This window comes from Salvia splendens, chromosome 1 (assembly GCF_004379255.2).
Source record: "Salvia splendens isolate huo1 chromosome 1, SspV2, whole genome shotgun sequence".
NCBI classification, from domain to species: domain Eukaryota; kingdom Viridiplantae; phylum Streptophyta; class Magnoliopsida; order Lamiales; family Lamiaceae; genus Salvia; species Salvia splendens.
In genome coordinates this window covers 22,898,975-22,912,004 of record NC_056032.1, presented here as the reverse complement: position 1 = coordinate 22,912,004, position 13,030 = coordinate 22,898,975, and the positions used below count along the sequence as shown (strand labels likewise).

Sequence of the window (13,030 nt, the reverse complement as noted above, 5' to 3'; positions counted from 1 at the left end):
ACTACGACAAGGGGATCCTTTATCTCCAGGCCTCTTCGTGTTGGCAGCGGATTACTTTTCACGGTTACTAGATAAACTCATCATTGGAAACAAAGAGATGAAGTATGGCACGGGTAGGAAATGCCTCAGTGTATCACACCTCTCTTATGCTGACGATATTCTGATCTTTACACAGGCTAGCACAGAAGCACAAAGGAAACTTGGCCAATGCATTAAGCACTACGAAGAGGTCTCGGGTCAAAAAACTAATGCAGCCAAGAGTAATTTCTATATCCATGACAAGAACTCGGGGTGTCAGCCTCCATCAGGAGGAACGGAGGACACTACTAGAAAATTAACCTAAGACTACACGAAATTTGTGGCACTTTTTAAAAACTGCCACTGCACATAGTCACTCAATACACCAACCTTTAGCCATACTTATATCCTAAACTAATATTGCATCTCCAAATAAATGCCATGAAGAGATTCATGTAGTGGCACTTGTGCCAAGTGTCATACCAATAAATAATACATTGAAAAATTTGTTTCAACTCAAAATAAAATGGACTCCAAATATGTTTTCCCTCAGAAGTTTTCGCCCAACATTTTCTTCAAAATCATTCCATCTCTCCATCTCTTCAAAGTAAATCCCCAATTGAAACCTAACAACCCTAGCTTCTCCTTGGCCCTCTCTCTTCTCTGTTCAAGGTAAATCATTTTTGTCGTCGCCCTCTCTCTTCTCTCTCGAATCTGTCGCCGCCCCTCCGCCAAATTTCCGCTCTCGGCGAGCATCACTGCCGTCGCTCCTTTCCTCACGACGGAGAGTCATCGCCAGTTGCTCCCCGGCGTTTAGCAGCGCTCTATGGTTTATAATGGAGTGGCGTCACCTTTCTCGACACCTCCGACCTCTACGGTCCCCACACCAACGAGATCCTCATCGGAAAAGTATTCTTCCTTCTGTCCATTTTTTTCTGCTACTACTCTCTGGCGCTGATATCTGTTTAATTTGTTTCAGCTTTTAGCTTTAGGGCTTTTGTTTTATATTGATCTTACTTGCCACAAAAGAGATTGGATTTAGTTTCCCAGTTGTTTATCTCTGATAATCACAATTCATATCGGTATTTTCTGGTTTTAGAAGAATTAATAAGTCAACTCTTGTTCTTATATTTTTAGCTGTTTAATACTCCATGATTCTACTTTCTTATCAAGGAGTATTGAAATGTTTATGCTGTTAATTTACTTTGTTTCCAAGAGATTTTTGCCTAGTTTAATTTCCATATTTAAGTTTCAAACTATTGATTGGATGGAAACTATTGAGACTCACTATCTATACATATAAAGAGTCCATAGGTGGATTTTTTTTTACAGATCATGCGTGGGTATTTTTTTTGCCGAATTTGGTGTTGAATGAGTTGCGATGTTCCTGGATTTAATGATTTGGAGTTTTTGCAGGCTTTGAAAGGGGGGATGAGGGAGAAAGTGCAACTTGCTACTAAGTTTGGGATAATATATCAGGATGGGAAGGTTGAGGTACGTGGTGACCCAGCATATGTGAGGTTATCATGTGAGGCGAGCTTGAAGCGTCTTGATGTTGACTGCATTGATCTCTATTATGTTCATCGGATTGACAAGCGTGTGCCCATAGAAGTCACTGTGAGTACTCTCTTGAAGATACACTCCCTCTAGCAGCATATACTTGAAAATAATGGATACTGTGTTTCAAACTTCCAATGACTCTGGTGGTTCCTTTTCCTGTTAATATTTGGAGAAGAAAACTTGGCTCAATGCCGGTAAAACGTATAATTTGATGAAGAAAACTATGGATGTGATGATTTCTCCTTTATTAACTTGAAATTTTAAACTGAATTGTTGTAGGTCGCGTGGCGTGGGAGAGGTACTTGGCCCTTTTAGGCAGGCATGAGAGGCTCACATTCTAAAGAAACAGTTTCAAATATGTTGAGCACTTTTGGAATAGATTAGCACTTTATAATTTTTAGTACTAGTATTGTTTGTGTAGTTTAAGTCAAAGATGACCAACACGTAATATTGTTTAGTTTGTGTGTTCAAACACGTTACATTTTTGTGTAAAATCATTTGATGGTTTGAATATTATTCAAATAGTTGTCATTTTATTTGAGTGAGTAGTTTATTAAATTTGAAGGATTAAAATGAATTTATAAATATTTGAAGGAAAAAAATATAAATTACAGAAATATGTAGGTGAAAAAAATAAATTAAATAAAATGAGGGAAAATTGTAATAATAAATATTTATTGGGGTATATTGTATATTTTTCCAAAAGTTAATGTAGTTTAAGAAAATATATCGTGGCATTTTCTAGTGACATTACACGTCATGTTTCATGGCACTTTTTGATTGCCATAATACAAGACCTATCCTTACACGTTACCTATAACTACAGCTACCGATAATGCACTTGCATGAAGTGCCATTACAGGCAAAGTGCCACAACAATAGTTTTCTAGTGGCAATTTTAGGTGTCATTAAAGGCTCATTTTCTAGTAGTGGGATTCAGTCGGGGTGTCTTCCCCTTCTTGTATCTCGGGGTCCCAATATATCGGGGTGTAAAAAGAAATGAACTTTTCTGGTTTATTCGGGATAGAATTGCGATCCGAGTTCTCTCCCGGTGCCACAGACACTTATCATTCGGGGGGAGGCTCATGCTCATCAAAAGCAAGCTTAAATCCATTCCTCTCCACGTTTTTCAAGTTCTAGAGCCGACTGCCATGACCCTCCACAGAATGGAGCAAATCCTAGCTCAGTTTTTCTGGGGTTCTTCAAATGACGCACGGAAAACTCATTGGATCAAATGGAGGCCGTACGCAGAAGGAGGCCTCGGCATCCGACGATTCCAAGACATCGTTCACGCATTCAGTTGTAAATTATGGTGGCGGTTTTGTGAAAATCAATCTCTTTGGGCTCAATTTATGCAAGCTAAATACTGCTCACGGACTGCACCTTCGGAGGTCTCGCTCTCACGTAGACACAGCCCCATCTGGAGACGTATCTTTCAAGCGGGAAGGAAGATCCACTCTTTCATGTGGTGGTCTCTAGGAGAAGGAAAAATCAGCTTCTGGAAGGACATTTGGTTCGGGACATCCCCCTTATGCGAATTAGCGATCTCCCCCCCTAATGACACTAATCTACTGGTGTGTAAATTTTGGAGAGACAATGAATGGGATGAAGATCAACTTCGACCATATCTAGAGCAGAGAGGATTCCCAGACTCAATGAAAAGGAAAATCTTGAAAACCCCGTTCGACTCGTCGGAAAAGGATATCTGCCGATGGGCTCTCACTGGGAACGACAATTTCTCCTCGGCTTCGGCGTGGCAACTTGCTCGGATACACCAGCCGACAGACAACATTTACAAACACTTCTGTGGTGAGGCCGTGACGCCTTCTATGGCCAACTTCATGTGGCGGTTAGTGGCAAACCGAGTTCCAGTGGACGCTAAACTTCAATGGAGAATGGTACAAATGGCCTCTAAATGCAGGTGCTGCAAGACCCCAGGTGTGGAAACTGCAGAACATCTGTTCCTCGAGAGTGAACCGGCTCAACATCTTTGGGCTTTCTATGGGAGATGGTTTGCACATAATACCGAGGGTGGAGGGGGTGCAAGCAACATCAAACAGAGAATTTGATACTGGCAGTCTAATTTCTCCGGAACTGACCACATGCACATCAGCTCCTTTCTTCCATGCCTGATTATGTGGTTCTTGTGGCTGGAACGAAATGATTGCACGTTTGGTAATGTGGTGTTCAGTACGGGTCACATTATATGGAGGATAAACCAGCACCTAGAGCGCATCATTTTGGGAGGGGTCTCGAAAGTGGAACATTGGCAAGGAGTGCGAGTCGTACACCCTTTGCTGGCGGGGCATAGGCCCAAAAGAAGAGTATTGAGAGCTTCTAAAATCTGCTGGGAAGCTCCTAGACCCAACTGGATCAAAGTTAACACTGATGGGGCCTTTTCATCTTCAAGGAACGCCGCCGGAGGGGGAGGAGTTATCAGAGATGCAGAGGGAAGGCTGATCTCCGCCTTCAGTTCCTCTTTCACGGCGACATCCAGTCTCGAAGCAGAGCTCAAGGCTCTTGAACAAGGCGTCACAGCGGCGGTCAGGCGCGGGGTCAATATATGGATGGAAACAGATTCAACTTCAATTGTCCAGATCATGACAACAGAAGAACAAGGGCCAGGGGAGATTAGACACACCGTACGACGCGTCAAGCTTCTGTGCAAAGGGCTTAACATCAAGATTTCGCACATAGCCCGAGAAGGAAATAAAACAATGGACTACCTCGCTGAACAAGGACTAGAGGAACAAGGGCTAAACGTTTTTGATCATGCAACAGCTCCAGCCCGCTGAAAGCGTTAGTAGAGATGGAAGCAAACAAAGTCCCTAATTTCAGATTCCATTAGAGGTGGGCAGATGAGTAACAGATAGATAGGGCTCCCGGGGTGTTTTGCCTGGGGCTGAGCTTAGAGTATTCAGGTGACTCGGTCCTCGACGGAGGAGGGGCCCTTTGAGTACTCTTGAGTCTTGTTTTGTCTTCGTTGGTGTTGATTCAATCAATCCGTGTAACTTGTCTTTCCCCTCAACCACTTTTGGGTTGTACTTGTAAACCTGATTATTTTGAGCAATGAACATGTTGAGGGTCCGCCTAACCCTCCGTCAGGAAGGCGTTTGTTTAAAAAAAAAAACAACTTCTGCATGCATGTATTAAACTTGATATTCCACTGCATAGGGGACTATTTTAAACCATACAAAGCCTTTTTTAGCAAACAAACATGTTTGGAAAAATTTGGATCCACAAAACCCTCAGGTTGTTTCATATAGATTGGTTTATCCTTATCACCATGAAGGAAAACAGTTTTGACATCCATTTGTTTTAATTCCCAATTAAAATGAGCACATAAGGCAAACATCACTCTCACAGTAGTAAACTTAACCACATGAGCAAAAATTTCAGTGTAATCTAACCCCTCTTGTTGAGTAAAACCTTTTGCAACCAACCTTGCCTTGTACCTAAGCCATTCAATTTCATCTTTCAATTTAAACAACCACATGCAATCAACCACAGAGGCACCAGGGGGTCAAAGCATAAGGATCCAGGTTTTATTGACAAACAAAGAATGAATTTCCTCTTTCACATATCCCAAAACTTGGACTTCTGAGCGTACCTATAAGACTGAGGGTCATTTCCATCAGATTCATACACATTAAATGCTAAAGCAATTAAATTCACAAATTGACCATATCTGTTAGGAGGATTAACCACCCTCCAACCTCTATCTCCAGTCCAGTGATAGTTGTGTAAATCTGGATTATTATTGGGTTGAGGCTCATTGTCAATAGCATTTTCAAGGCCTTGGTCCTCCCGAGGCTCAAGGGGATAGTATTTGGGTTGATAGGGGAGGAATTCCACACCTGCTCCACCTTAGTGGAAGCATCACTGCCCTGAGACTCCACCTCACTTAAGGGCCCCTCCTTAGATTGCTCCACCTCACTAAGACGTTTACCATCTGAGGATGGAGTAGCAGGGGACCTATCAGGAATCAAACAAGGGAAATCTTCTTCATTGAAGATGACATCCCTACTAAAAACAACCTTAAAACCAGGTTCATCCCTAACCCAGACTCTATAACCCTTAACACCATCAGGATACCCAACAAAAACACCCTTCTTAGACCTTGGGTCTAACTTATCAGTTTTTGAATGAATAAAAGCACTGCTCCCAAACACCCTAAGGTGTGATAGATTGGGTTTTCTTCCACTAAAAACATGCTCAGGGAACTTTCCTTTAAAAGGGACAGAAGGGGGTCTAATTATTAAATAACATGCACTGTAAAGAGCTTCACGCCAAAACTTTTTAGACAAACCACTTTTGGACAGAAGACATCTAACCTTTTCAAGTAAAGTCCTATTCATCCTCTCAGCAACTCCCTTTTGCTGAGGGGTGTAAGGAGTGGTTTTATGTCTTCTAATTGGGACTCCTAATGGCGGACGGAGGGAGTAACCAGTTTTGACAGATTTAATTTCGCACTCACTAATCGGTTCTATCAGTTCTACTTTAGTTCTAACTAGTACCACACTTGTGCTATGCACGAGTGATAGGGCTCGTTCCAAGCATGGTTTTGTTGTGGTTATTATATTAATAAGGGTTTTAATGTTTGAAAAAGTGGATATTTAAGTTTGCAGGAACTAAGAAGCAACGAAGCGGCTAAGTGATGAGGTGACCTGATCAAGTGGGGATAAAAGCAGAGAAATCGCCCATAACTGAAGCAAACTGATCAGGCGAAGGCAGACGGAGCGACTAGACCTGACAGCTGTGCGAGTTGATCAAAAGAAGTCGAAATCAGGAGGCAGCGAATGGTGAGTCATAGGAGAGAGAAAGAAGAATGCCTTCCTACGCAAGGGCATTAAAGCCAAATCATAAGGGTCTTACCCTAGGGATTGGTGCCCTAAGCCATCCTATAAATAGAAGAAGAAATGTGGGAAAAAGGGCGTCATCCATCATCGATCATATGATATCAAGTAGGTTAGCAGCTGGAGTTAGAGTTATACCACAGCAACACTCTCTTTTTCCTCATCCGGGAAAAAGAGAGCTTAGTTTAAGAAGAAACTCATTCATTCATGTTTTGTTTTAGTTCCGATACTTTTGTTTACTCTGTTTCCGTTTTAGCGCGAGATATTTTGTTGAATCCACTGTCATTTTTCAGTTTCCTCTTAATTTGATCGTATATTTTCAGTTTGTTTACGATTTCTTTTCGTATCGGAAGTTTGATTATTGTTTAAGTTGGATTGTTGGAGTCTTTGTCGGTCGAAATGGAGTTTGTGGTGAATGATGGTTTGGATCTGGAGTTTCCGGAGTTAGATTTTGTTCTGATCATGTTGGGTTGTGTTTGATTTTCGTTGGTTACTTAGATCTAGTGTCGCAATGTTCTGATCTTGTGTTCGTTGTTTCCGATTTGGTAGTTCTCAGCTAGATTTACGTTGTTCTTAGTTTTGCGTACGTCTGTTGCATGAAATTAGGATAGGTACTATCGATCTTTTTTCATTCCTTTTAAATTGCATGGATCTAGCTCAGATTTATTTTGTGTCCTGTTTTATGTTAGATGCTCTATTCAGATCTGTTGCAGTTTATTGGGCCAGTTAATTTTGTTTGTTTGGAGAAGAAGAAGATCGTAGTTAGTTAAAGTAGCAGTCTCTGTCAACTTTTCGTGCATTTCAGATTTATTGTAGTGCGTCGTATGAGTCAGTGGTCCTGATTTACTTAATGCAATGTACGGTTCAGAGGCCTATTCAGTTGATAGTTGGAAGTTAGTCGTAGGTCAGTTAGATTGAGTCGAGTTTAGTTGAATTGATTAGTTTAGTACGAAACAATTTTAAGTCGTTCAGTTTAGATTGAGTAAACTTAACCCATTGTGAAGCATGGCAGCAATCAATCTCCAATTGTCTCAACTACAGTCAAAACAGCTTCATTCTCATGGGATTCGACCCTTAGGGTTTAGTATTGTGGGTTAAGGTCTTGAAAAGAGGAGTGAGTCTCAGTCTGTTTGCGCATCCAACGACAAGTTAGATTGGCTAGGAGTTGTCTTGATCCGTTGATCAACGTCTCTTGATCAGTCTTCGCTATTCTCTTCGTGCTAAAATTGAGTAAACAACTCTACACAAGCTCATCTCTCTCCTTTCAAATGGCGTCGTTGCCCGCGATGAATGGCGTTATATGTGCATGTGTTTGAGATCTTTGGTATATATAGTCTTAACTTCTTTTTATTTTATTTTCTCTACAGTTTTTTAACAGAGACTTGATGTTTGGACGCTGGAATAACCCTACTCACTGGAGAGACTCACTGGAGAGACACTGAATCTAATTAGAGGATCAGGGAAGGAACAAACCATGTTACCACCAGATCAGGGTTTAACACAGGCAGACCATCCCACTCGAGTTCAGAAGGTGAGGAGGATCAGCTCCCGCTTACCGAACCGAAGGAGGATCTTGCTACAGAGGAAAAACCAGACATAATGGCTGCCATTGTCGACGACGATCTTGAAATTGGGTCTCTGAATGCTCACTTGAGTGGATAGCCGGCCCAGGCTATTGTAGTAACCCAAGGGCAGGCTAATATTGAGGTGAAAAACAGCGTGTTAGCCGTTATGCCTTATAACTATGGGAGGAAAATCGAAAGCCCATACATGAATTCTATAAGCTCTGCGGAATTCAGAAGCGACCAAATGGGTCAACTGAGGAGGACTACCACTTGCGGGCCATAACCTTCGCACTAAAAGGAGAAGCAGATACTTGGTTCATGAGGCTACCTCCCAATTCTATCAGGATGTGGGCCGATTTCAAATCCCAATTCCTAGATTATTTCTTTTCATCTACAAAGACGAATGCCCTAAAGAAGGAGACACAAGGAGCCCACTAGGATAGTGATGAGACTTTGAGTCAGTATTGGGGTAGGTTTAAGGGAATGATGTACGCCTGCCCAAACAACCATATGGCAGAGGCAGAGATCTACAATAACTTCTATGGAGGAATGATACCTGAGAGCAAGGATCTGAAGAATTCCTCAAGCGGTGGGGATTTTTCTAAGCTATGGTTGAGCGAGGCCAAAAAGGTGATGGATAGATTGATCAACACCAAGAAAGTTTATGATACTCCACGCACCACGATCCTCAGACGAATACCTACAAATGCAGCAAACGAGCAGCAAAGTGAGGACAAGGTGGAAGCCAGAATAGATAAGCTGGAGAATGCACTTTTGAATGCTTTTGAAAAAAGTAATCAGCCCGCTCAGGCTGAGAAAGCTAAGGAAGCATCAGGATCAGAGGAAATCTACCCCTACTATAGCCCGACCGGAGAAGCAGAATATCCAGTTCAAGTGAATGCAGTAGGAAACTGGAATCAGAATGGTAGCTAGAATCCTGGGAATGAGAGAGATGCTCCATGGAGAGATCATCCAAATTTTAGGTGGTCTAATGTAAATCCGAACCCAAATCTAGTACCTCAACAGCCACCAACATTTCAGCAGCAACTGGAGGCACAACCATAATGGAAGAATAGGGGTCAGGATTGGCAGAATAACTGGAATAACAACTGTAATCAGGGTAATCAAAGGAACCAGCAGAGTTGGCAGAACAGGATTCAGAATAATCAAATGGTTTCATATGTTTCCCCACACCAGAGAAGATGTCAAGGGAATAATTCCGGACTACAAAATCAGAACTAGGGAAATCAAGGAGCAGGAAATCACCAAAACACCAACCAAGGGCCCTAAGGAAATTATCACCCTAACCAGGGATCAAATCAGTATCATGGATCAAGCTCAAGTCAGTCATTTTAGAGGCAGCCTAATGACATTGATGATCTAGTCAGAGTAGTGAGAAAAAGTAGAGAGAAGGAAGAGAGAATCGCACTTCAGCGTGAGATAGAGATGAGTAGAATTGAATGAGAGATGTGAGGAGTCGGCTCCTCAATTAACACACAAAATAAATATAACCACAGATCCAACTATTATGGCTTGTGATCCGAGTGAGAAAGGACACGTGGCGGCCATCGGTGAGACAAGTAAGTAACAGGCTGGAGTAAGCATTGGGCTGCCTACACCAATTGTTGGGCCTCACATTTAATTATAATTGGATTAACCAAGCTTAATTAATTATATCAGTCCAAACCAATTAGTCCAAAAATAATTCAACATTCTCCACCTTGGACTACATTGGGAGCACACAGGGAGAGCCTTAGTCTGTTGTTGTTTCATCACAGCCTACAAGGCATTCCTTATCACCAAAGAACACAAAGTTCATTAGATAAGAAATACTAGGTGGCCTTAACAAAACTCCAGATGGTAAACCAATTAGTTTTGTAAGACTTTAGATGCCTTGTGACTTCAAAGAGTCTAGACTCAAAGTATCATCAAGGTCTTAATTCCCCCGGGACATGCACATGCTCAACCAAAATCAAAATGCAACTTTTTGATGCACGAGAGCAATTTGTCCACATAAAGACACTTAGTACCCATATCAATAGGGTTATTATTAGTATGTACTTTTTGTAAAAGAACTTCACATTTTTCCACAATATCTCTAATGAAATGGAACCTAACATCTATATGCTTAGTTCTATCATGGAAAACAAGATTTTTGCACAGTTGAATAGCAGATGACTATCAGAATATAGCACAGGAGCAGATTTAATAAACTTGAGTTTAGAAAGAACTTCCTTTATCCAAATAGCCTCCTTCATAGCTTCAGTGATAGCTATATATTCTGACATTGTTGTAGACAGGGCTACAATATGCTGGAGTTGGGATTTCCAACTAACACAAGACCTGCAAACTGAAAACACATACGAAGTGGTTGACTTCCTCTTACCCTTATCATTAGCATAGTTAGAATCTACAAAACACACAGCTAAACACCTTGATCATGCTTAGAGAAACAAAGACCATACTTGGCAGTATTTTTCAAATATCTAAGCAACCATTTAAGAGCCTCCCAATGGCCCTGGGTTAGACATGTATCTACTCAAGCAAGAAACAGCATAGGCAATGTCAGGCCTAGTACTAACCATAAGATACATCACAGAACCAATATCATTAGAATAAGGAATCTTGTACATAGCTTTAATTTCAGACTCAGTCTTAGGACAAAGGTCCTTACTCAGTATGAAATGTGTAGCTAAAGGAATAGAAGCAATTTTAGCACCAAACATATTAAACTTTTCAAGAATTTTTTGCACATAAGGTTCCTGTTGAAGAACCAGAGTAGAAGACTTCCTATCCCTACGGATATTGATCCCCAAAATCTTTTTAGCATCACCAAGATCTTTCATGTCAAAATTATCACATAAAGCAGATTGCACATGCTTAATAGACTTAATACAAGGAGCCATGATGAGTATATCATTACATAAAACAGCAAGAACACAAGCACATTATCAAGGTTTATCACACACAAACAAGCATCAATGGTACTTCTAACAAATCCTAACTTCTGCATGCATGTATTAAACTTGATATTCCACTGCCTAGGGGACTGTTTTAAACCATACAAAGCCTTTTTTAGCAAACAAACATGTTTGGAAAAATTTGGATCCACAAAACCCTCAGGCTGTTTCATATAGACTGGTTTATCCATATCACCATGAAGGAAAACAGTTTTGACATCCATTTGTTTCAATTCCCAATTAAAATGAGCACATAAGGCAAACATCACTCTTACAGTAGTAAACTTAACCACATGAGCAAAAATTTCAGTGTAATCTAACCCCTCTTGTTGAGTAAAACCTTTTGCAACCAACCTTGCCTTGTACCTTAGCCCCTCAATTTCATCTTTCAATTTAAACAACCACATGCAATCAACCACAGAGGCACCAGGGGGCTAAAGCACAAGGATCTAGGTTTTATTGACAAACAAAGAATGAATTTCCTCTTTCACGTATCCCAAAACTTGGACTTCTGAGCTTACCTATAAGACTGAGGCTCATTTCCATCAGATTCACACACATTAAATACTAAAGTAATTAAATTCACAAATTGACCATATCTGTTAAGGGGATTAACCACCCTCCTACCCCTATCTCCAGTCAAGTGATAGTTGTGTAAATCTGGATTATTATTGGGTTGAGGCTCATTGTCAATAGCATTTTCAAGGTCTTGGTCCTCCCGAGGCTCAAGGGGGATAGTATTTGGGTTGATAGGGGAGGAATTCCACACCTGCTCCACCTCAGTGGAAGCATCACTGCCCTGAGACTCCACCTCACTTAAGGGCCCCTCCTCAGATTGCTCCACCTCACTAAGAGGTTCACCATCTGAGGATGGAGTAGCAGGGGACCTATCAGGAATCAAACAAGGGAAATCTTCTTCATTGAAGATGACATCTCTACTAACAACAACCTTAAAACCAGGTTCATCCCTAACCCAGACTCTATAAACCTTAACACCATCAGGATACCCAACAAAAAGATCCTCCCGGGAACATCATAGCTCACCCATAGCTGGCGTTGAAAGCACATTTCGTCGTGTAGCGGCTTCGTTCTATTGGCCCTGAATGCGGCGAGATATTGCACGCTTTGTGGAGTCCTGCAAAACTTGTCAGTACACGAAATATTCGATGCAAAAGCCGTATGGGCTACATCAGCCGCTGCCAATTCCCGACCGTGTTTGGGTTGACGTGTCCATGGATTTCATCACGGGTCTGCCCATCTTCCACGGGTTTACAACAATAATGGTGGTGGTCGATTGATTGTCAAAGTACGCGTACTTTGTCGCGCTCCCGACTTCTTTTGATGCTCAGCGCGTGGCGTCCGTTTTTGTGCGTACGGTGGTCAAACACCATGGGTTTCCGGAGACGTTCGTGTCAGATCGGGACCCCATTTTCTTGGGGGAATTTTGGAGGAAATTGTTGAAATTGAGTGAGACTACATTACATTTTTCAACGGCTTACCACCCTCAATCGGATGGACAAACTGAGGTTCAAAATCGAGGGCTTGAGCAGTATCTACGAGCATTTACCTTCGAGAAGCCGAAACAATTGTCAGATTTTCTTCCTTGGGTTGAGCTTTCACTTAATTGTAGTCACCATGAGGGCTTGGTCATGCCGCCATTTCGTGCGCTCTATGGCCGTGATCCACAGACATTTTTTCCATCTGCGCCACCCTCTAACACACCACCCTCAGTGGCTGAATTGATTTCAGAGCGTATGGAGGTCCTCCGGATTTTGAAACAGAACCTATTGAAGGCATAACAGAGGATGCAAAAATCTGCCAATTCGCACATGAGAGATATTACGTTTGCAGTGGATGATTTGGTTTTGCTGAAACTACGTCAGTACCGCCAGCACTCCGTGGCCTGCCTCCTCGCGGCGAAGTTAGGCCGGTGTATTTACGGCCCCTTCCGGGTGTTGGAGCGTGTGGGTCCTTTTGTGTACCGTTTGGAGTTACTGGAGGGAAGCAAAATACATAATGTATTCCACGTTAGTTTATTGAGGCCTTTTGTGCAAGACTCACCTGGGATGCC

At 41.8% G+C, this 13,030-nt stretch overlaps 1 protein-coding gene across 1 annotated transcript; it reads left to right on the top strand.

The window, feature by feature from the left end:
• Positions 1-544: 544 nt before the first annotated feature.
• Positions 545-1,893, top strand: LOC121751468 (IN2-2 protein-like). The gene is made up of 4 exons (XM_042146249.1): positions 545-690; positions 861-927; positions 1,435-1,635; positions 1,858-1,893. The coding sequence occupies exons 1-4, from the start codon at positions 545-547 to the stop codon at positions 1,891-1,893; spliced, it is 450 nt and encodes a 149-aa protein (XP_042002183.1).
• Positions 1,894-13,030: the final 11,137 nt, after the last annotated feature.